The 22,873-nt window shown below is 53.5% G+C and overlaps 1 protein-coding gene across 6 annotated transcripts; it reads left to right on the forward strand.

Annotated features, from left to right (window-relative positions):
* Positions 1-8,813: 8,813 nt before the first annotated feature.
* SLC34A1 (solute carrier family 34 member 1) lies at positions 8,814-22,247 on the forward strand. 6 transcript variants are annotated; one of them, NM_001103223.1, is made up of 13 exons: positions 8,857-8,911; positions 9,856-9,984; positions 10,133-10,282; positions 10,367-10,495; positions 10,567-10,710; positions 11,636-11,747; positions 11,869-12,064; positions 12,146-12,241; positions 18,537-18,606; positions 18,863-19,030; positions 20,222-20,338; positions 20,439-20,563; positions 21,263-22,247. In NM_001103223.1, exons 2-13 carry the CDS (start codon positions 9,876-9,878, stop codon positions 21,764-21,766), a joined length of 1,920 nt encoding a protein of 639 aa, NP_001096693.1. In that variant the 5' UTR covers positions 8,857-8,911; positions 9,856-9,875; the 3' UTR covers positions 21,767-22,247. The 6 variants fall into 6 exon arrangements, 1 of the variants encoding a protein (NP_001096693.1); XR_807778.4 differs by lacking the exon at positions 21,263-22,247 and having other exon boundaries at positions 8,814-8,911; positions 20,211-20,338; positions 20,439-20,527; XR_009495051.1 differs by lacking the exons at positions 18,537-18,606; positions 18,863-19,030; positions 20,222-20,338; positions 20,439-20,563; positions 21,263-22,247 and adding exons at positions 13,763-14,475; positions 15,029-15,417; positions 16,831-16,945 and having other exon boundaries at positions 8,814-8,911.
* Positions 22,248-22,873: the final 626 nt, after the last annotated feature.

The following is a 22,873-nucleotide window of genomic DNA, read 5'->3' on the forward strand; positions in this document are numbered from 1 at the left end:
AGGCTCCCTGACCATATTGTACTATGGTCTAAACATTTATGTCTCCCTGAATTCATGTGTTGAAATCCCAATCCCCAAGGTGATGGTATGTGGAGGTGGGGTTTGGGGAGGTGATTAGGTCATGAGAATGGAGTCCTCATGAGTGAGATTAGTGCCTAGTACCCTTACAGTGACCCCAGAGAGCTTCCTGACCCCTTCCACCATACGAGGACACAGAAATTGGCTGTCTATGACCTGGAAGAGGTCCTTGCCAGAATGCCACCACACTTGCACCCTGATCTTGGACTTCCAACCTCTAGAACTGTGAGAAATAAATTTTTGTGGTTTACAAGCCCCCCAGTTGCTGGGTTTTTTTGTTAGAGCCACCCGAACAGACTATGATAGTCTATATGAAGTGCTTCCCAACTCTGTGTGTGTGTGTGTGTGTGTGTGTGTGTGTGTGTGTCTTTTTGGCTGCACCAGGTCTTAGTTGTGGCATGTGGGATCTAGTTCCCTGATCAGGGGTTGAACCCGGGCCCCATGCATTGGGAGCACAGAGTCTTATCCACCGGACCCCCAGAGAAGTTCCACGTGCTTCCCAACTTTGTTCTCTACCATTTTATCCATTTTTCTTCCCTCACAGCACTCAGCCCACTCTGTAATGACCCTGTTTACTTATTTCTACTTTGCTGACAGAATGATATATGTCAGCAGGAACTTTGTCCGTCTTAGTCACTGCTGTGTCTGCTTGGCCTAGTGGGCTGACAGATAGTGCCATAGCCCACAGATCTAGCCCCATTGAGGAATTCAGGGCAGCAGGGCAGTGGGGGTGCTGGGCAGGGGACCACATAGCACCAGGGTCACAGTCTGTGGCCAGACATGGAGGCAGGGAGGCAAGCTTTGTCCCGTCCCTGATCAGCTGCAGAACCTTGCTCCTACTTCCCAGGGACTGGAGCGTCTCCCTTGCGGCATTCTTCCACATGCCCTGGGATAGAGAGGTGGGGACACCAGGTGAGAGGCAGGTATCTTCCCAAAGTTGGAATACCCTGCAAGCCAAGCCCACTCTCCTACAGACTTCCATCCCCACTCCCAGAGATGATGCCTCTTACTCTTAGGGACCAACAAGATTATCCCATTAGAAAGGGGATCATGGACCAGGCAGGAAAGCCTCCGTAAAGGTCAGTCCCTGCAGGAGGAAGACTTCACATCTACCAAGGTCCCCAAGTTAGAACTGCTCCATCCTTTATCTCATTTTGTCCTCACAACAAAACAGACTGGTGTGGATGACATCAGGGCTGCAGGAGGCCAAGTGACTAGTCCAAGGATCACACAGGGAATTGTTGCTGGGGTGTCACCAGCACTCTGTCTGATTCAGGGACAGACACCAAGGAAGGCCTGGATACCGTAGGACCCCTGTTGGGGAGCCTGGGCCCTCTCAGGAGAGGATATGGCTACTTTGGGGGTCATTTCAAGAATTTCTGTTAAAACTTAAAAACACACAGTGTGTGACTCTAGCAACGCCCCTAGAGGATCCTTCACTTATGGACACAAAGGAGCCCATCCCTGCAGGATGGTATATTGCCTGAAAATTGGGAAAAGTGGATGGGGTGGGGTTGGGGTTACACAACACGTGCATTCCAATACCACACAGCAGATAAAGAATTGGGTACAGCCTGTCCTGCTACGGAAAGTTCTCCAAGACATGTTATTGTTTGGTTAAAAAAAAAGAAAAAGCAGAGCAATGAACATGGCATAATACCTTCATATAAACCACAAACACACTAGGCACTTACAAGTGTACAGAAAGGAGAGGAATGTCCTGGAAGGATGCATATCAAACTCACAAAGAGATGGGAAGAAGACCAGGATGGAATAGTAGTCAAAGGAGACTTTCGCTTTTAATTTGTTTTTTAAGAACACAATTAAAAATAATTATACTATCACGAAGCACTCCTCTAGACCACTTCTTTATCACTGCTGGCCTGCCATCTCTTTCTCAAAAAGTGGTACCAAACTCTTCCTTTAGGGTCTTCAGCCCAGGGGTCTTCTGCCCCCTCAGCCGATTTTGACCAGCTGGGTATGTCCCTCTGCCACAGTCCCCTCATGCTCTCCTCCCCATCACACCCCTAGAGGCAGCCCTGAGCCCTCATCGTCCATCTCAGCCTGGCCAAGCCCCATCTACAGAGATGGGGGCAAGGAGCACCCACTGGTCAACCCCTGGGACCGCGTTTCAAAACCACTGCACAGACTCCTGGGTGGGTAATGCAGCAGAGCTGCTTGTCCGCATGCTACCAGCAGGGCAGCTCTGGGGGCAGTCGACCTGTTCACCCAGTGCCCAGGGTGAAGGAAGGGGGAGAGTACATGCAGGACCACTCTGCAGCCGCCACCACCCCCATCCTACAACCTTCACAGAGAGGGCAGATATGACTTCCTCAGGGATACGCAGGGGCCCTAGGCCATGGGCTCTGAGCCTCTAAGAGAGAATCTGCCTCTTGTCCCCCTACTCGCCTTAACAGCCTGGGAGTATGGGATGGACACAGGGACCTTGGTTCTGAGCCAGGGTGGGGGCAGGGTAGAGGCGCTGGCTGCTCACCTGGAGCTGGGCTGCAAGTGCTGACGTGGCCGCGGGCTAGTGCTCCGGGGATAGCCGCCCCACCCGCAAGGGCAGTGCAGGGTACACCCAGCAGGGGGCCTGGCCTGGTGGTCAGGTGACTCGGGCTTCTGGGGGATTAAAGGCTGGAGTTCAGCTTCCACAAGGAAACGAAGACCCGGATAGGGAAGAACACACATGGTTGGTTACACTGAATCAAATGCAGCCAGATCTGGGCACAGGCCCCTACCCCTGCACAACTGCAGGGGGTGCCGTTCATGTCCACCATGGTCCTGAGGGTCCAAGAAGAAGGGACACGGACATGTGTACGTGTCCAGTGACTCCTGCAGGGACTAAGTGAGGAGTGCTCTGTGACCGTCTCAGCTCCTGTCTCCAGAGAACTGGCTTGTGTGTAGAGGGACAGAAAGCCAAGGAGAAGCCCCACTGAGCATCCGACCTCCAGGCTGGCCTGAAGTGCCAGCTGACAGAAGGAAGCAGCCAACCAAGGTGGATGGGTCAAGGTAACCCCACAAGCCGAGGAGGAGGCCACCATCTTCCTGCCTCGTTGCCGAGGCGCTGAGGAACACAGAACCTAGACCCCAAACCTGAAGCTTGGAAGGTGGAACTAGAACTTGGGATCTGGAGCACAAAGCCTGGATCTGGGAACTGAAGCTCCGACCCAGAACAGGGAGCCAAGAGTGGAAAGCTGAACCTGGCATCTGGATCTGAAATTGGAAATGAGGACTCAGAACCTGAAGTCCAGTGCCAAGAACCAGAGCCCAGAGCTTGACATCTGATGCTTAAAACTGGAGCCGGAGACCAGAACTCAGATCCCGGAGCCCATTTGGAGGCCAGAACCAGAGTGGGGGCCCCAGAAACTGGAGACAAGTTCCATGTCCAGACCGTGGAGGCCAGGACCCTAAGTCTGAAGCCAATCTCTGAGCTTCAGGTCTGGAACCCAGAAGCTAGAGGCTGGGACCACCAGCTGTGAGTTCACAGCCTCCCATTCAGGCCTGTTCCTGAGGCCAGCAGGAAGGGCATTGGGCTGGGGCACATAACGAACAGAGCTGCAGGGGAAGAAGTGATTTCTGAGAAAAGCCCAAAGCGGCCTCAGCTCTTTTGGCCACAGACTTTGGCCTTGTCAGTCAATGAGTGACTGGTGACTGGGCCATCAGGATTAATCATTATATGGGGCACAAATCCCCTATACAAGGACACGGCATCCTCAGGCCAGCCACCCCTGCCCTGGACACAAAGGATCTAATGCAGTCTTGGCCCCACTCTGGAAAGTGGGGCTCAGATGAAACAACATCTCCGGGCTCTGCCTGCTCTGTGCCAGGCAGCTCAGATCAAAATCCAGCTCTCTATGAGAGGCCAGTCAAGAGGGCTGGGGAGGGAGGGAACACTCTGTTCCCAGAAGGAGGTGACAGGTGACAGCCTGCTGGTTAGAGTGGCTGCCTTGACCACAGATACAGAAATGAGACCTCCACGTGTGCAACGCACACTCATGCTGGGTGTGCAGTCTGGCTGGCCACACGCTGGGTGGGAATGTTGACGCCCATATTCCCAGTGTACAGCTCTGTGCTGCCTCCGTGGGGCTTATATGTTGGTTGAATGAATAAATGTGGACAAGAAGAGGCACAAGTTCCCCAACCGTGCTGATGGGAAACCCTGTTGTGGTCATTGAGATCCCCTCAAAAAGTCCAGTTCAGGGCTTCCCCGGTGGCTCAGTGGTAAAGAATCCTCCTGCCAATGCAGGAGACACGGTTCAATCCCTGATCTGGGAAGATCCCACATGCCTTGGAGCAACTAAGCCAGTGTGCCACAATTACTGAGCCTGTGCTCTTGAGCCTGGGAGCCGAAACTACTGAAGCCCGTGTGCCCCAAATCCCATGCTCCACAGCAAGAGAAGCCACTACAGCGAGAAGCCAGTCCACAGCAATGAGCGAGTAACCCCCGCTTGCTGCAACTAGAGAAAAGCCTGAGCCGCAATGAAGACCCAGGGTGGTGCGGTGCTTAGTCCTCAGTCGTGTCCGACTCTTCGTGACCCCATGGACTGGAATGTTAGTTGTTCCTCCTTTGCTTGTTGTCAAACTTTAGGTCCCACAGAAAACTCACGTGAAGCAAACGGTGTATATTTAAGGAGAAAATGAATCTCAACAGAGAACTGCAGAAACAGAGCTGGTTGTGCCGGATCCCAAGGCTCGCACACTTTCTGATCCACATACTGGCTCTTGGTACCATTCTCCACTCCATTCAGCAATTATGCAACTCCTAGAGAGACCCTTGTCATCCTTGTGATGAAATTCCAAGTCTGTCACCTGCCCCATTCATGTTAGCTGCACTGTCTCTGCTCCTACCTCCCACTCCTTCCTCTGCCTAGCACTGCCCTGGTTCAGCTCTCCCAGGTCACTCAGTCTGCTCTGTTCTCACATTTCCTGACATCTCAGCAGTATTTGATCATGCTGACCAGGGTGTCTCTTTCAAAACGGGGATGATCCTGGCTTTTGGGGCACCTGCTTTTCTGCTCTTCTCCGGGTTCCTACTGTACCTCTTCCTGTGTCCTCCCTCAAATGTGGGTGCTTGGCTGGGTCTCTCCTCACTGTGCCCACTCTCCCTGCGGGCACCTTCACCTGAGGCCATGCAGGCAGTAAGTCAAGACACACTGGGCCCCTAGCTGTGACCAGATGCTGGTCTAAAGGCTAGCAGGGACAGGATTTAAAAGCAACAGGGGTGCCATGGTGAGATTTGCCTTTTGAAAGGTGGCTGGCAGTTTTTCTGGAGATGGGATTGCAGGGAGCCATCGGACAGAAAGGCTATTGCACTAAGCCAGCTGAGAAATGGTGGCCAGGACAGGAGGTGGCAGAAGGATTAGGAAGCTCCCGGAAAAGAAAAATTGGGAAAATAGGGGGATGGATCTGAGACCAGGAGGTGGAGGCAAACACGTGTCAAAGATGCCTGCTCCAGGTCTGGGTCTGGGTCTGGCCCATGTGCTGCTCACTGAGGTCAGAATGTGCTGGAGGCCCCACGTGGGGGTAGGAGCATGCCGTGTGCATCAGACCCACAGCTCCAACTGCCTGCACCAGAGACATCTCAGACACAGCAGTACAGTTCAGAACAGACAGATCTTGGCATCTTCCCTCCAAAACTGCTCCTCCTGCGTGCCTTTTCTCAGTGTGAGGCACCGCCAACCACCCAGGCTCTAGGTCCAGAGGTCTGGGGGAGGCCATGGCTGGAGTAGAGGTGAGCAGACAGGGGGGGACCCACCATTCAGGGGACACACAGAGTCTGTCACAGAGGAGGGGAGGAGGCAGGCTGTGAGCAGAAGCTGAGATGAGCAGAGGGGCTGAAATGCTTGGGGGTTGGGGTGTGGCCACCTTCTCCACTGCTCTCAAGAGTCCCAAAGGCAGTTCTGATCACCTCTATGCTTTTGCTAGGGCTGTGGTAGCCCCATGCATGAGTGCTCAGTCACTTCAGTTGTGTCTGACTCTTTGTGAGCCCATGGACTGTAGCCCACCAGGCTCCTCTGTCCATGGGATTTTCCAGGCAAGAATCCTGGAGTGGGTCGCCATACCATCGTCTAGAAGATCTTCCCGAACCAGGGATCGAACCCACGTCTCTTGCATCTCCTGCACTGGCAGGCAGATTCTTTAGCACTGAGCCACTGGGGAAGACCCAAGGAGCCCCACTCCCCCCCAAATATTTTTGGAATTGGTGCATGTCCACAGCATTTTGTAACTGTATCTCCTGTGAGGCATTTCATTAATAACTGTCTCCCCCTGCTAAACCCTGAGCTGAGGTCAGGGGAGGTAGGCTTCAAAACTGTCAAAGGTCCAAACCTTAAAAAGGAGACGTGCCTCCAGTTCATAAGGAGCACCTTGGATACCACTGCTCCTGCCTGGAGCCTGACTGGAGCAGGCAGGAGAGAGGACCACGCCTGTGGGTGGGGGTCCCTGGAACCACTATGGGTGGGGATGTTTGTACCCAGACAACCTCCAAACCCATCAGGGCCTCTGAGCTTCAGGATGATTCCAACAGAAGAATACAGTAATAACTGCATTTCCCTGGATAAGCAACACCCCTACCACCCGTGAATGAACCCCAATCTTACCCAAATCACTTCCTCCAAGTAAGAGAGGTTCTAGAACACCCATAGGTTCAACATGTAAATTAGGGTTCATAACTGAATGTGATGCAATCACTAAAAACAATATGTGTGCTGGGTGTAAAGACAGAGGAAAAGGCTCGTGTTAGAATGTTAGATGAAAGAAAGCAAGATGCAGTCTTCTGCTGCTGCTGCTGCTGCTAAGTCGCTTCAGTCGTGTCCGACCCTGTGCGACTCCATAGATGGCAGGCACAGGGAAAAAGACGAAAGGTAGTGTCTTAGACACCACAGTGATGTTTCTGGGTAGCAGGATTGCTTTTATTTTCCTTTTGCTCTGAATGGAGACCCTTCTAGTAAGCACCCGGTGGCTGATTCCCTGCCTTAGTTCTTCAGAATCTTCCAGAACAAGCCATACGGCTTATCCTCCAAACCAGGGCACTTTGCAAAATGAAAGGGACTCTGGGCCAACAGTCATAACCCAGATGTGGCCAGGCAAACTGGGACTCATGATCACTCTACTCAAAACCAATCCCAGGCACGCCTCCATCCCCCTCACCCTCGTGGGTTTTGTGGCCTGGACTACCATGGCCGCAGTGTGGGGCTGCTGGGATCCAAATGCAGGTTGGCCTGTTTCCTTGCTCTTAGTCACTTCAACAGTCTATTGTGAACTCTACGCAGTGGATAATCCCACAGTGCTGTGCAAATTAAGCACTAATATTAAAGAGGGAAGTGGACAAAAATGTCCATCCTCCTTGAAGGAAAACACTGGGTCTGTGTCACCCTAAGATGTGTAAGATGTTGAGCAATGAGAGGGCTGTTGAGCCAAGAGCTGTTGACCTGAAACAGGGCTTAGAATCTGGAGAAGTTGGGGTCATTTCTTTGGCAGGGACACTTCAACCATCCTAGAAACAGTGAAAGGGGCATGACAGCATGAAGAGAACAAACAAGCTGAGGTCCTTTGTTCAAGGCACTGAGATGGGTCGTTTAGTTCATTGAGTCCTACAGCTCCCATATAAATCCATACTCATTGCCATTTTCTAAATCCCTGAGAAAGGAATGACATGTCTCTATGAGGTTAGGGCTCCCAACTCAGGCTTCAAGGTCCTATAAAAGGGAAAGAAACTTTCAAAGACTCCCTGCATTTCAGGGACTCCTCAACAGACCTCAGGTCATCATCAGCTTGTTGATCCAGAAACCCAGCTGTGATACACCTCCTCTCCCTCCACCACCCCCAACACCAGTTGTTCTGCCCAAGCACAACAACTACTTGGGCAGACAATAAAGATTCCGCCTGCAATGCGGGAGACCTGAGTTCGATCCCTGGGTTGGGAAGATCTCCTGGAGAATGGAATGGCTACCCACTTAAGTATTCTTGTCTGGAGAATTCCATGGGCTGTATATTCCATGGGGTCGCAAAGAATACAACTAGGGCCTAACAATTTCAAATTTCAATAAAAAGCATCCCGGGAGCGCACATTCTCCTCTCCGTTTCTTTTCTTCCCACTTAGATTCAGACCTCATCCTCTATAACCTGGACCATCTCATCACCCTCTTACCTGGTCTCTCTGCTTCCAGACTCACTCCCCTTGACTCATGCCAACCCTCCCACACCCCGAACCATTCTAAAATGTAGACCAGGCCCTTCCCCATCCAAGTAGGGGCTTCACATTCTCTTGGGTCATATCTCAGATCTAGGGTTGTGGACCTTCCACGGTTGAGCACTACACAGCCCCTTTGAGATTGTCTTCTGCTGTTTCCTCCATCACACACTCTCTCTCCTTCAAATGTCCTTAAGGACACTCAGAGGCAAAGCAAGTATAAAGTGTGTTTGGGTTACCTCTTGGGGAAGTATGTCTGGCCAAGAATGAGGGAAAGAGGCCAGAGCCATGGCGTCTCTGGGGACTCTGGGAATGAGGTGCCTGAGTGACATCAGGGTCTCTGCCTAGGGACATGGGATCATCTGTGCCATCCTTGCCGGTTCTGAGTCACAGTTCAGGCTGGGTATCTGTGTGGGAGAGGAAAGAGCCTATCCACAGACTCCCCCTGCAGAGCTGACGATTAGCAATTAACCAGGAGGAATCTCTGGGATGAAGTTAATTGGGGAACAGAGGGAGGGAAGCTAGATTCTAGGGACTTTGCCCTTGACCCAAAGGTATAAAGAGAAGGTCCTAGCTTTTCCTCAGGCTCCTAGGGCTTCCCTGAGCTGCTTGGCAGGAGCTGAAACACAGAACACCAAGGTGAGTCTAGAGTCCCCACATCCCAATCCCATCTCCATCTTAGCAGAAAATGGGCCCCTTGCCCCTGTCCTTACTGTGCTCCCATTTCCCGTCCCCTGTAACATCTCAGTCCCAGCCCAGCCTGGCTCACTGCCTCAGAGTCTGCAGAATGGACTCATGCTCTTCCAGGGCTTGGAATTCAGCTCTGCATGGTCCCCAACCCCAACAGTCAGGACCCTTAGAATAAGGTTGAGGGGTGGAGGTTAGGGGTGCTGAAGTAGATGGGGGTACTCCCACCCCAACAGCCACTGAGAACTCCTGGGGCAGTTCAGGGGGTCCTAAAGCAAATTGGAGACTTCCCAGACTTGGGGTCAGGGTGGGGACCCTCCTTAACTAAACCAGTCCTGGTTTGAGCCTCATACACGGCAGAAAGTCCCATCAGTGTTTGTATTGCTGGGGCAGAGCGGGGAAGGGTAGGGATGGATAGGGAAAGAAGTTCACTTGTAAGGGTGAACCCCTGTACCTCTGGGACACCTCTGGTGGCACCTTCCTCTGTCATCAGAATGCTTGTTCCTGTTGCCACGTTCCATCGATCTGAGGGATTATTTCATTGACATCTGTTTCTCTGCTAGACTTTGAGCTTCCTGGGGGCAGAAGCTGTATCTGTATTTAGCTAGCTGTACTCCAGCATCGAGCTCAGTACCTTAGAAAGAGTAGATGCTCAATAAATACTTGCTGAATGAATGAATGAATCCCCAAATCTGTGCTGAGCATCTGTGTGCCTCTTTGGGTATGTGTGGTTGTGGAGGGTGTGCTTCACTGGGGGTGTGTTCGGGATCACACACCATGGGCGTTTGTGCAAGTGAGTGTATGGGTGTGGATGTAGGGGGATGAGTGTGTGAGTGTGTGTCAGTTTCCGGGGCACAGCAGTTATCACTCAGTTTTGCTATGCATCTGACACGCAGGCCCACAGTGTGCACTTGAGATGATGTCTTATGGAGAGAAGGTGGGAGGCCGGGCTGTCTCCCCACTCCCAGTCCGTGGTGGGCACATGATGCATGGAGCGGCCTTTGCCTATGTGCCCAGCCCACAGGGTGAGTGCTACTCCCACCCCGGACCCTGTTTGCCCTCTGTTGCATATGGCCCCACCCCGGAGGGAGGCCTCTAGCCCTCCGCCCAACCCTTCCAACCCTCCCTGGGACATGAGGCCTCAGGCAAATCCTGATCAGCCTTGTTCCCCAGTCTTGCACAGGATTCCAGGGACCTCGGCCTATGGCTTCCCCAGCGTGGGCCCCGTGGCCCTCCCAGAGCATGGCTGCCCCTATGGGGAGGTTGTGGAGCACCATGACCCACTGCCTGCCAAGCTGGCCCTGGAGGATGAGCGGAAGCCAGGTGGGCCTGGGTTGGGGTAGCAGGGGTGTTGGCAGTCATTGGCAGAACCCTCTACCCCCTGCACTCACAACCACCTGTCTCCAGAACCCGGACTGGTCCAGAAGCTGCACCGGGCTGGCGTGACTCTCCTCAAGGTGCCACTGATGCTTTCCTTCCTCTACCTCTTCGTCTGCTCCCTGGACGTGCTCAGCTCGGCCTTCCAGCTGGCTGGAGGTAGGACAGAGGGGAGGGAGCCAGGGAAGTGGCCCGAAGCGTCTCGGACAATGCTGGCTTATGTTCCCCAGGGAAGGTGGCTGGCGACATCTTCAAGGACAACGCCATCCTGTCCAATCCGGTAGCGGGCCTGGTGGTGGGGATCCTGGTGACTGTGCTGGTACAGAGCTCAAGCACCTCCACATCCATTGTGGTCAGCATGGTCTCTTCTGGCTGTGAGTTGGCCCACCAGGGTCAGGGAGAGTAGAGGGGGCTTCGATGCTGGACCTGGGGCTCTGGGTGGGAAGAGCAGGAGACAGGGGCAGAGGACAATGGGCTGCTCTGGCATCTCCCACTCTATTCTCCAAAGCGTGGCCTTGAGTCTCAGCCAGGAGGGGTGCCCAGGAGCCAGGAAGGGTGGCAAGTGGGGAGTACAGGCCCAGGAAGGCTCACTTCCATGTTGCCACACACTCACTCATTCCATCAGTCGGGGGAACAGAACCAGAGGAATCAGAGAAACAGAACCTGCAGGAGGTATAGAGACATCTACGATTTATCACAACGAACTGACTGTCGTGATTGCAAGGCAGGCTGGGCAGGCCATGGGGAAGGGCAGGCCAGAACTCAGAGGCAGAAGCCGATACCACAGGGCACAGGTGGAATTTCCTCCCCAGGGAAGCCTCAGTTTTGCTCTTGGGGCCTTTCATCTCACTGGATGAGGCCCACCCAGATTACTGAGATTAATCTTGTTTCCTTAAGGTCAACTGATTGTTGAGGGAAATCACAGCAACATCTAGATCAGAGTTGCATTGAGTAACTGGGTACTAGCCAAGCTGACACATGAAACTGACATCACACTCGTGTACGTATGTGCACACACAAGCACAGAGGCACAATTGCATATAGGACCCATGTCCTGATGGACACGGACCCACACACACAGTCACATATTCGCAGGGGCAGTACGCATATGTGAACGTCAGTTTACACGCACGCACACAGCACATGCCCCTCGTACCTGTGATGTCAAGGCTTAGCAGAGTCAGCAGCATGGCAAGAATGCCAGCTGAAGCAGGGATGTGGGCAACGGGTCTTACAGGAGGAACTGTGGGGGCAAGAGTTGGATGGCCGCCCCACCCAGCTCCTGCCTCCTTCTACCAGTGCTGGAGGTGAGCTCTGCCATCCCCATCATCATGGGCTCCAACATCGGCACCTCCGTCACCAACACCATTGTGGCCCTGATGCAGGCGGGGGACAGAACTGACTTCCGGCGGTGAGGGGGGAGTGGGGAGGGGCCTGTCCTTATTGGGGGAGGGTGGTCCCTCGTGCTAGGAGCCCCTAGTCTGAGCATCTCCCGGCTCCAGCCTGCTCTGCAATGTGGCCTCCCTGCCCAGGGCCTTCGCGGGGGCTACTGTACACGACTGCTTTAACTGGTTGTCAGTTCTGGTGCTGCTGCCCCTGGAGGCTGCCACAGGGTACCTGCACTGCATCACTCGACTTGTGGTGGCCTCCTTCAACATCCACGGCGGCCGCGATGCCCCTGACCTGCTCAAGATCATCACGGAGCCCTTCACTAAGCTCATCATCCAGGTAGAGGCAAGGCGGGTGTGGGGTGGGGCCCAGGGGATTGTAGGACCTCACCCTCACACCCACCGCCCACACTGCCCACAGCTGGACAAGTCTGTGATTACCAGCCTTGCCTCGGGGGACGAGTCCCTGAGAAATCACAGCCTCATCCGGGTCTGGTGTTACCCAGACCCCACAGAGGTGAGTACCGGGTCCAGCCTTGGTGAGAAGACTCCCTCTTCAGACAGCTGACTGCTAGCGTCATGGTCTGTTTAAAATCTCTGCAGAGACCTTGGCCGGAGAAGGCAATGGCAACCCACTCCAGTACTCTTGCCTGGAAAATCTCATGGACGGAGGAGCCTGGTAGGCTGCAGTCCATGGGGTCGTGAAGAGTCGGACACGACTGAGCAACTTCACTTTCACTTTTCGCTTTTATGCATTGGAGAAGGAAATGGCAACCCACTCCAGTGTTTTTGCCTGGAGAATCCCAGGGATGGGGGAGCCTGGTGGGCTGCCGTCTATGGGGTCGCACGCACAGAGTCAGACACGACTGAAGTGACTTAGCAGCAGCAGCACCAGAGACCTTGGCAATCCTTTAGCTTGGGAGGACAAGTAGGGGGCACTTCTGCTATGATACTGCACCTGTGGCGGATATTGGTACACTCTCCCAGGCTCACACCAGCTTCAGGCAGCCATTGCTAATCAATTAGAGTTGGCATGTTATTGAATTAGCCCAAAGATCAGTTCTCAAAGTGTGGGCCAACGGCACACCTGCCACCTGGGAACCCACTAGAGACGCAAAGCATCTGGCCCTTTCCTAGACCCACTAAATTAGAAAAAAGAAATCTGATGGAGCCCAGCTGTCTGCATTTCAACAAGCCCACTAGTTGAAGAACCACTGATCTGGCTCAACCCTGTGGTTTCACAGGTAAAGAAATAGGCTCCAAGAGGCTAAGAAACCCTTTAAAGCTTGTTCTACCGCTTCAGGGCCCCGAGCATAGGTCTTGCATTCTAGGGCTGTCTCTCCCCATCGGGATCTAGGGACTTGCTTAGTGACAGCTCTGCCCAGGTAATGTGGGCAGAGGAAGGCAGGGAGAGAGCGCTACAAGGATGCCTGGGAAAACCAGGACCAACAGGGAACCAGCCCAGAAGCAGGACAAGAAGGCCATGGAGACCTCACGGGAGACACACAGCCACTTGTACTGATACTCGTACTCCTTCTGCTGGAGACTGCTGCAGGCTTGTGTCCCCTTGTCCTGTGTGTTCTCCTGCTGTTTCCTGGCTTCTCACGCCTGGAATGAGGCTCTGTTTGGATCAGTTGGACACTCATTGACCAGCCATCACACCAGGCTAACAAAGAAGCAGGCAATTACCACACTTTCTCATTTAGCCATCAAATAAGGAAAACGCTTCATCAAAACCATAATCCACAGTATCTGCTGCTGCTGCTGCTAAGTTGCTTCAGTCATGTCCGACTCTGTGCGACCCCACAGACAGCAGCCCACCAGGCTCCCCCATCCCTGGGATTCTCCAGGCAAGAACACTGGAGTGGGTTGCCATTTCCTTCTCCAATGCTTGAAAGTGAGAAGTGAAAGTGAAGTCGCTCAGTCGTGTCCGACTCTTCGAGACCCCATGGACTGCAGCCTACCAGGCTCCTCCATCCATGGGATTTTCCAGGCAAGAGTACTTGAGTGGGGTGCCATTGCCTTCTCCAATCCACAGTATCTACTTCCCCTTGATTATGACATACAAGTAACGCCATCAAGAAAGAAAGATGAGGAAACAGCACAGCTTCTTCACTCCCTACTTGATGTTCCTGGACTTTATCCCAGCGTGAACAGAGAACATTCTTTCAACCAGCCCTGCAAGCTTCCTTTGCATCTGAGTGGCACACAGCTCCAGCTCAGTGCTGAGTATTCAAGGCAGTTCGATATCAAAAAACCCATGCAGACAGCTTTTGCAGTGGCTTTATGACCCCACTAACACATCTCTCCTCACAAGCACGCTGGGCACTCTCCAAGCTCTCTGAATCACTAAAATCCCCTCTGCTTCACTGCAAAGTGAGTCACACACTTTGATCAAAAAGCGAGCTGTGGAAGGGAGTTCCTCGGCCCGTGGTGATCCTTGCTTACTGAAATCCCCGCCACCTGCCTGCAGCTGCATTCGGCCAGTCTCCCTTTGCAGGATGCAAACGGGGCCCTCACCTGATGGAACTCTTAGTGATGCTGGTGAGGCGGACATGGTCCACCTGGAACTTGAGGTCCAGTGACCAGAAGCAAACTGCCCAGTTCCCTGTCTTCACATGTTCCTCCATGGCTCCTGCTACCACTCGCCCGTGCACTGGTTTCTCAACCCAGCCCTCCTGGGGAAACCTTTCCTTGACAGCAGGGTCCAGATAGAATTTCCTTGGCCTGGAGAGTGGCAGAGGGTGTGAGGTAAGCTCCCGGTCCTGGCCCTTTCTCTGGGACAGTCCCCTCAGGAAAGTGGTTCACAATCAGGTGCCCTGGCAGCTCCTCCTACACATTTTTCCTTTGGCCACTGGGTCTCCCTGTGGCCCCTTCTGACCTGTTCTCACTGCCTCCAGCTTGCACCAAGCCAGGCCCAACATTGCCTGAGCCAGCCTCCAGGGCACCTATGTGATTGGCAGTCTGGGATTTTCCAGATGGTGAAAGAAAAAGCCAGAGTTGGTATTAGTATTCCAACAACTCTTGATGCTCAGGGGATCCTGACACTGTCCTGGGAATTACCTTCCTGTTTGGTCACCCTGTGGATTGTCAACCCTACATGCATGGATGAAAGAAGCTTCTTCCACAGACTTGCAACCTGGGAGGCAGGGATTATCACACCCCATTTTTAAAAATTTATTTATTTTTTGGCTGCGGTGGGTCTTTGTTGCTGCACATGGGCTCTCTCTAGTTGCGGTGAGTGGGGGCTACTCCCTAATTGTGGTGTGTGGGCTTCTCACTGTGGTGGCTTCTCTTGTTGCAGGGCACGGGCTCCAGGCTTCAGCAGTTGTAGCTCGAGGGCTCAGTAGTTGTGATACAGAAGCTTAGTTGCTCTGCAGCACGTGGGATCTTAGTTCCAGGACCAGGGACCCAACCTGTGTCCCTTACCTTGGCAGGTAGATTCCTAACCACTGGACCAGGGAAGCCCCTCACAACCCCATTTTAAACAGGCTCAGACAGGTTTGTCCAAGGCTATGCAACTGAGGGGGGACCAAAGTCCTGGCGTAAACTACACCCCACACTCCTGACTCTCCATTTCGACTTCTCTTCCAGATGTATATCCCACCATATGTGTCCATTGCCCACTCTGACTATCCGGCATAAATGCCAGCAGGTGACCACAGCCACTTGGAGACCTTCCAGGGGTGATAGGTAGGGTTGTAAAAATGAATTCTTCTCTTCGCCACCAGAGGGTGCCACTAGCACGGCACTCACGCTCTGCTTCCAGGAAAACAAAGACCCTAGAACACCCCTTCTCCTGGAGGAGCGGCTACAGTACAGGCCCAAACACTGCTGCTATTTCCCCACCCACCTCCCGCCGGGGTGGTGGGGAGAATTCTTGGAGCTCACATCCCTCTGTGAGCTTAATCTGGTGGCTCTGATGGTGAAAAGGCTGCCTGGAATGCAGGAGACCTGAGTTCAATCCCTGGGCTGGGAAGATCCTCTGGAGAAGGAAATGGCAACCCACTCCAGTATTCTTGCCTGGAGAATCCCATGGACAGAGGAGCCTGGCGGGCCACAGTCCATGAGCTCACAAAGAGTCAGACATGACTGAGCAGCTAACACTTTCACATTTTCAGTTGCCAGAGGTCTCCTTAGTTTGGGTTGTCTCTTCAGGCACATAAATTCCACACTTTCTTTTTCCAGATTTCTCACAACTAGCCCCTGGGGAGAAGTGGGCTGCATTATGGACCGCACGCTGCAGACAAGGAAACGGAGGCTCAGAGAGGTTTCGTGTTTGGTCCAGTGTCACACAGCAGGGAGTGCTCAGCTGGGGTTTGAGCACAGGTCTTTTCTTATCCTGCTTTAGAGAAAACAGGCTCAGTGAGGTGGCATGACCTGCGCAAGATAGTTGGGATAAAAAGCAGGACTGAACTCAGATCTGCCTGATAGCAAAAACCTGGCTCCCTCCCAGTTACCATCGCTTTCCCAGCCAGCTTTTGCAATCAAGCCCATCAGAGACCATTTTCTCTGACTTCTCAGCCTGTGATTATGGCCAAGGCTTGAAGGTGCTGCAGGGCTCTAATATGGGTGCACAGATGAGTGCGCTGCCCCACTCACGGGACTACATGCCACTAAAATAAGCCCCGATTTAAAGTCATGTGCCATAAGTAGTTCTTATCTCTAACAAGTGTGTGTTAGTCACTCAGTTTTGTCTGACTCTTTGTAAACCACATGGACTCTAGCCCACCAGGTTCTTCTGTTCATGGAATTCTCCAGACAAGAATACTGGAGTGGGTTGCCAATTCCTTCTCTAGGGGATCTTTTCCAACCCAGGGATCGAACCCTGGTCTCCCACATTGCAGGCAGATTCTTTATCATCTGAGCCAGCAGGGAAGCCCATCTCTAACATACATTTTTTTTAAATGACACAATTTAGAATAAAACATAAAGGAGCTGTAAATCCAAGTGCCATACCCCACTTGAGCCCCTCCCCCCAGCACCCAGGGAGGTCAGAGGGGTGTGAGCTGCTGACCCCTTTGGGAGAATGGGACCAGGGTCTATATCAGCTCCCACAGGTGGCAGAATGTGGTGACAGACACTGTGGTTCTTGCATTTTGCTAGGGACCCAAGGAGTCACTACCCCTTTCCAGGACCCAAGTTGTCCTTCGTGACATGGGTTTTCTGCAGCCAAGCCTGGCCCACTTTCTCCTTTCACTGACAGGATGCTGGGGGAAAGGTAAGGAGCCTCAGCTTGCATTTTTTAAAAAGAACTCCTTAGGGAATTCCCTGGCAGTCCAGGGGTTAGGACTCCACAGTTTCACTGCCAAGGGCCTGGGTTCAATCCCTGGTCAGGGAACTAAGATCCTACAAGCTGTGCCAGGAAAAAAAAAAATCCCTAACTCAAGAAGGCTACAAAGGAGTTGTCCCCAGGTCAGACTGGCCTTCACAGAATTATAAAGTACATCTTGAAGCAGTTGCCAACATTTACAGATTGGGAGATTTTATCTAAATGTTCAGAGTTTTGGTTTCTCTTGTAAAAGCAGGCCCTTTGGCTGAGCTGGGCTGCACCTCTGGATGGTGACAGTGGCCTGGAGCTCAGCAGCTGCTGCCCCTTTAGACCCATCTGCTTCCCAACACCTCCACACACAGCCTGAGCCCCTCATCTAGGCAATCTGCCTGGCCCTGGGCCCTCTGAGTTAAAGGACCTCCTCGGGAACCCTCTCCTCTTCACTGACATTAGAGGGGGAGGGAAGAAATATAGGGCCTGGGCCCTCGGCTCCATCCTCTCTGGACAAGGAATTGAGGAAAACTCCAGAACTTGGGCTAGATGCCCGAGGGGAGAGGATGGGGCAAGGGTACCAGGGAAGAGGGGGGCACTGAGGCAGGGATTGATAATAAAAGATGGGAAAGGGAGAGTTTCCAGAAGTGGGCCATGCTCAGCAGCATCCAGGGCCAAAGAGAGGTGGGAGAAACATGGACAAGACGCTATCTGATCAGGAGGCCCCTGCAGGCCCCGGTGAGAGCCAGATCAGTGAGTTGATGCAGTAGAGTATTCTGAGGGCCAACTTCAGCCAGATTCTCCTGTGGCAGATGTTTTCACCCCCATTTCATCACTAGAGGAAACAGAGGGCAAGCAAAGCACCCAGGGGCATGCAGTCACAAGGACCACCTGTATCCTCTCCATCCCCATCTCTCCCTAACCCGCATTTTAGCCCCAGTCTCAGAATGCATTTTCCTAAATTTGCTATGTGAATCTCAGCCATGAAATTAAGACGCTTGCTCCTTGGAAGGAAAGCTATGACCAATCTAGACAGCATATTAAAAAGCAGAGACATTAGTTTGCCAACAAAGGTTCACTTAGTCAAAGTTATGGTTTTTCCAGTGGTCATGTATGGATGTGAGAGTTGGGCCATAAAGAAAGCTGAGCGCTGAAGAATTGATGCTTTTGAACAGTGGTGTTGGAGAAGACTTTTGAGAGTCCCTTGGACTGCAAGGAGATCAAATTAGTCAATCCTAAAGGAAATCAGTCCTGAATATTCATTGGAAGGACTGATGCAGAAGCTGAAGCTCCAATACTTTGGCCACCTGATTTGAAGAACTGATTCATTAGAAAATACTCTGATGCTGGGAAAGATTGAAGGCAAGAGGAGAAGTGGATGACAGAATGAGATGGTTGGATGGCATCATCGACTTGATGGACATGAGTTTGAGCAAGCTCTGGGAGTCAGTGGTGGACAGGGAAGCCTGGTGTGCTGCAGTCCGAGGGGTTGCAAAGAGTCAGACATGACTGAGCAACTGAACTGAACTGACCTCTCCTCTTAATCTAGGTTCCCACTCCTATGCCCAGGGCAGAGGCCAACACCAGCCGGATGCTCAGGAATGCCACCCTGGAGAAATGTGAGTGCCCACAGTATGGGAGATGTCCAGCCCAGCAGGGAAGAGCCTGGCAGAGGCAGGGCTATCTTCCACCTGGCCACTGCTGCTTCCAGCCCAGGAGGACATCTATTGGCCAGCCTAGCTCCTGGGCTGGGGTCAGGCTCTCATGTAGAGGTTAAAGGAACACGAGGCTCTGAGTCCAAGAGGGTGGCAAAGGTTGGGGGCTGGGAGCCGGATTGAGGGGGCAGCAACTTGATACCACTCCCCAACCCCACAGGCAACCACATCTTTGTGGACACGGGGCTGCCTGACCTAGCTGTGGGGCTCATCCTGCTGGCTGGCTCCCTGGCACTCCTGTGCACCTGTCTCATCCTCCTTGTCAAGATGCTCAACTCTCTGCTCAAGGGCCAGGTGGCCAAGGTCATTCAGAAGGTTATCAACACTGGTGAGCCCCAAGTGGTGGGTGGGCAGGCCCCAGGACGGGCCTTCTGGATCTTGTTAATACTTCTACTGCCTTACTGTGTGATCTGGGTAAAGCCCTACCATCTTTGAGCCTCAGTTTCCCCATGTGAACAAAGAACAGGTTGGACTGGGTGATATATGAGGTCCCTGAGATGCTGACAAGCTGGGAATCTGTGGCTGCTTCCGTTCCAGCAGGTGGCTCCAAAGGGATTCCCAGAGGCCATTGTTTGATTCAATTAACAGTCATTAAGTTCCCTCTGTGTACCAAGCACAGAGTGGTGTGAGGGATACAGAGGTGAGCCTCACAGAGATGGCTCTTGCCCTCAGGGGGCTCATAGCACATATGGGAAGACAGTAAAAAAAAATGATCGAGGGGGGATGAATTTAGATAAAAGAGAACAGTAACTGCCAAACAGAAAGCAAAAACAGCAAATAGAGTATGGAAGAGTTGCTTTTGATAGGTGGTCAGTGGCTTCTGTGCAGAGGTGACATTTGAGCAGGGACCTACATGTGAAGCAGTCAGACGTGGCCGAAGAGCTTTTTGAGTGGAGGGAACAGTACATGCAGAGGCTCTGAGGCAGGCTTGTGGCACAGAAAGGTGGCCAGCCCTGTGGTGGGAGCTCGGTGAGTGAGGTGGACAAAGCCAGGGAGAGGTCAGCAAGGTAACAGGGCCCTGCAGGTTGCACTTAGAGCCTGGACTTTATCCAGGGCGATGGGGGCACTTGGGGGGTTGGGGCAGTGACACCATTTAAGCCTCACGTTGAGCTTTGGGGACCCCACCTGGCATGGGCAGAGGCCATATGACAAATGCTGGAATAAGGGGCATTTGTGGATCTGTGAGAGTTCAGAGGAAGGAGAAGCAAAGTCTGCCTGGGGACTGGGGTCAGGGAGGGCTCTCCAGCGGCAGAGATATCCACGCTGAGTCCTGAGCATGAATATTTAGGAGTGAGGAAGCTATCCCAGGCAGAAGGAACAAGGGAGCAAAAGTATGATGGAAGCAGGCTAAGAAGGGTCTTTAAATCCAAGATCAAGGAGGACCAGGAGAAGCTGCCGCTGTTGAGTAGGAGACTGACAAGGTGCCACTTGGAAGCTGGCATTGGAGACCTCCTCCCCAAGAAACGTCCCTGCCCCTCTCAATCCCCTCCCACTGATCCAACTGACAGTTTCCTCGCAGACTTTCCCACCCCTTTCACCTGGGCCACAGGCTACTTTGCCATGGTGGTAGGGGCCAGCATGACCTTTGTCGTCCAGAGCAGTTCTGTGTTCACCTCAGCCATCACCCCACTCATCGGTGAGTCCTCACACGGAGGCAGGTTCGGGTGGGGAGGGGCCGGCAGGGAAAGGACTGAAGGAGGGAGCTGGGGAGCCCATGCCCTCTCCTCTGCCCCCAGGCCTCGGTGTGATCAGCATTGAGCGCGCCTACCCGCTCACACTAGGCTCTAACATTGGTACCACCACCACGGCTATACTGGCTGCCCTGGCCAGCCCCCGGGAGAAGCTGTCCAGTGCTTTCCAGGTGAGCTTGGGAGAGGAGCCCTGCCAGAGGGAGGGCAGGGCTAAGACTGGCACCTGAAGCCTGACCCATGTAGACAGTGTGTACCAAACAGTTTTTGACTGCCTAGTAGGGGGCACCTGCTATGCCAGACTCTATGGAAATCATATGGGCAAAGTATATCTGGCGCCACCATCAAGACCTTAGAGTCTAACAAGGGAGACATTGCTGAGAACCCAGAGTCAGACACGACTGAGCGCGCACACATGCCAATCAATGAACAAGAGTCGGTGGGATTCACACTCTAGGGAAGGGGTGCTGTTAGGAGGGGGCCTGGCTCCATCTGGGGGATCAAGGACTGGGGGGCAGACAGCAAAGGGGTTGCTGCTCTAGGAGCAAAGGAGTAACTGGTAAGCCAGGATGTTGCCCACTCAGGAGGCCAGAGCTTCTGAACCAGAAATCAGTATGAATCTTTCAGCTCCTGGATCTGGATGGGATCTGCTGGGGAACTCCTGAGAGAGGGCTTAGTGGGAAGAAATGTGGAGCGTTTAGGGCAGCAGTTATGTACCCACTGGTCCGGAAGTGTACCAGTGTTTCACTGGGGGCGTGCTAGCCCTCAGTGCTGACTTTCCTGCTGCCCAGAGCCGGTGTTCCCGTCATCTAATCCTGACTCAGGAGCTAGGGCCCATGCCCGCCTCCGCCCCTCTGCCCTCTCCCCTGCAGATTGCCCTCTGCCACTTCTTCTTCAACATCTCCGGCATCCTGCTGTGGTACCCCATGCCCTGCACGCGCCTGCCTATCCGCATGGCCAAGGCATTGGGCAAACGCACAGCCAAGTATCGCTGGTTCGCTGTCCTCTACCTCCTCCTGTGCTTCCTGCTGCTGCCCTCGATGGTGTTTGGGCTCTCCATGGCAGGCTGGCGGGCTATGGTAGGTGTGGGTGCACCCTTCGGGGCCCTGCTGGCCTTCGTGGTACTTGTCAGCGTGCTGCAGAGTCGCAGCCCCGGGTGCCTGCCAAAGTGGCTGCAGACATGGGACTTCCTGCCCCTATGGATGCACTCCCTGAAGCCCCTGGACCGCCTCATCACCCGTGCCACCCTGTGCTGTGCCAGGGCCGAGCCCCGCTCACCCCCACTGCCCGCCAGGGTCTTCCTGGAGGAACTGCCCCCTGCCACACCCTCCCCCCACCTTGCCATGACCCATCACCACAACGCCACCCGTCTCTAGACTCCAGCCCAGATGGCTGCCTGGAGCCAGAAGGGGCCTGTGTCTGAGATGCCCAGGGTGGAAGGGCAGAGGGGTGCGACTGGGCATGTGCTGGTGCTTGTACAGGTCCTGGGTCTCGGCTTGTGCGGCTGAGAGTCAGTGTATGTGTGCGTGTGGGGGGGGCTGCATGCCAACTGCAAGGTATCTGGGTATGATTGTGAGTCCTTTGCATATGTTTTTGAAAGCCTGCACTTGTGTCCCTGTGTACACACAACTCTGACTAGGCTGGGTGGGAATGAGGGTGAGTCCGTGTACGTGACCTACAGCTGTTTGCTAGGGCACAGATGTGGGTGCCTGAGTCACTGCTTGAATTCTCACCCCCTCCCTGCCACCTTCCTTCCTCCATGATACCATTCTCCTCATCCTCGCCCAGGGTTTCTGCATCTCCACTACAAGCCCCTTCCTAACACTGCCTGATTAAAAAGAAAAGAAAGAAATGAAACTCTTATTGTGCACTTGGAAATCTGCTTGCTCTCCATCTGGAGAGGAGGAACAGATCATGGTTTGGGGCTCAGCAGTACTGTCTCCCCTCCGAAAGAGAGCCTGCTGTGCCCTGGGAAAGCCAGCCAACAAGCTCTCCCCAACAATCCTCCTGACTCTGCCTAACGAGTCCAATCCACAATTCAAACTCCCTGGAAGCCACCTTGAGGGCTACCTTAAGGCAAATGAAAGGAGGGCTCTGTGCACCTCTATCTCCCAACCCCAGCAGGCTGACCTCTGCTCTCTACCTGTCTCCCTACCCTTCTCTGGGATAAAATCAGTTCTCCAGAAACCAAGTGACAGGTGGGGGCCCGTCAGGGCTACTGGAGGAAGGAGAGGGAGGGTGGAGATGGGCAAGAGAAGCCATGCCCTGGGCCCCAGTGTGCAGCGGGCAGAGACCAGCCACTTTCCCTCCCACCTTTATACTCTGCCTTTGGGCAGTAAACCAGGCTTCATTTAAGCCCACACAAGTTTTTCAATTCCTCCTCCCCCATAGGGCCCCCTGAACAGAGGTCTGCAGAAGGAGAGGCAAAGTGTGGGCAATGCCAAAGCTCCTCCCTCTAGTCCAGGGACATCTCTGGGGCCTTT

The sequence above is a fragment of the Bos taurus genome, chromosome 7, assembly GCF_002263795.3.
Source record: "Bos taurus isolate L1 Dominette 01449 registration number 42190680 breed Hereford chromosome 7, ARS-UCD2.0, whole genome shotgun sequence".
Taxonomy (NCBI): Eukaryota; Metazoa; Chordata; class Mammalia; order Artiodactyla; family Bovidae; genus Bos; species Bos taurus.

What these genes read in the sequence shown, in the direction of transcription:
- SLC34A1 (NM_001103223.1), top strand. Translation starts at nt 9,876, where the DNA reads ATGATGTCTTATGGAGAGAAGGTGGGAGGCCGGGCTGTCTCCCCACTC. An exon ending in CTATGTGCCCAGCCCACAGG is followed by an intron (nt 9,985 to 10,132) that starts GTGAGTGCTACT and finishes CTTGTTCCCCAG; the next exon opens with TCTTGCACAGGATTCCAGGG. An exon ending in AGCTGTCCAGTGCTTTCCAG is followed by an intron (nt 20,564 to 21,262) that starts GTGAGCTTGGGA and finishes TCTCCCCTGCAG; the next exon opens with ATTGCCCTCTGCCACTTCTT.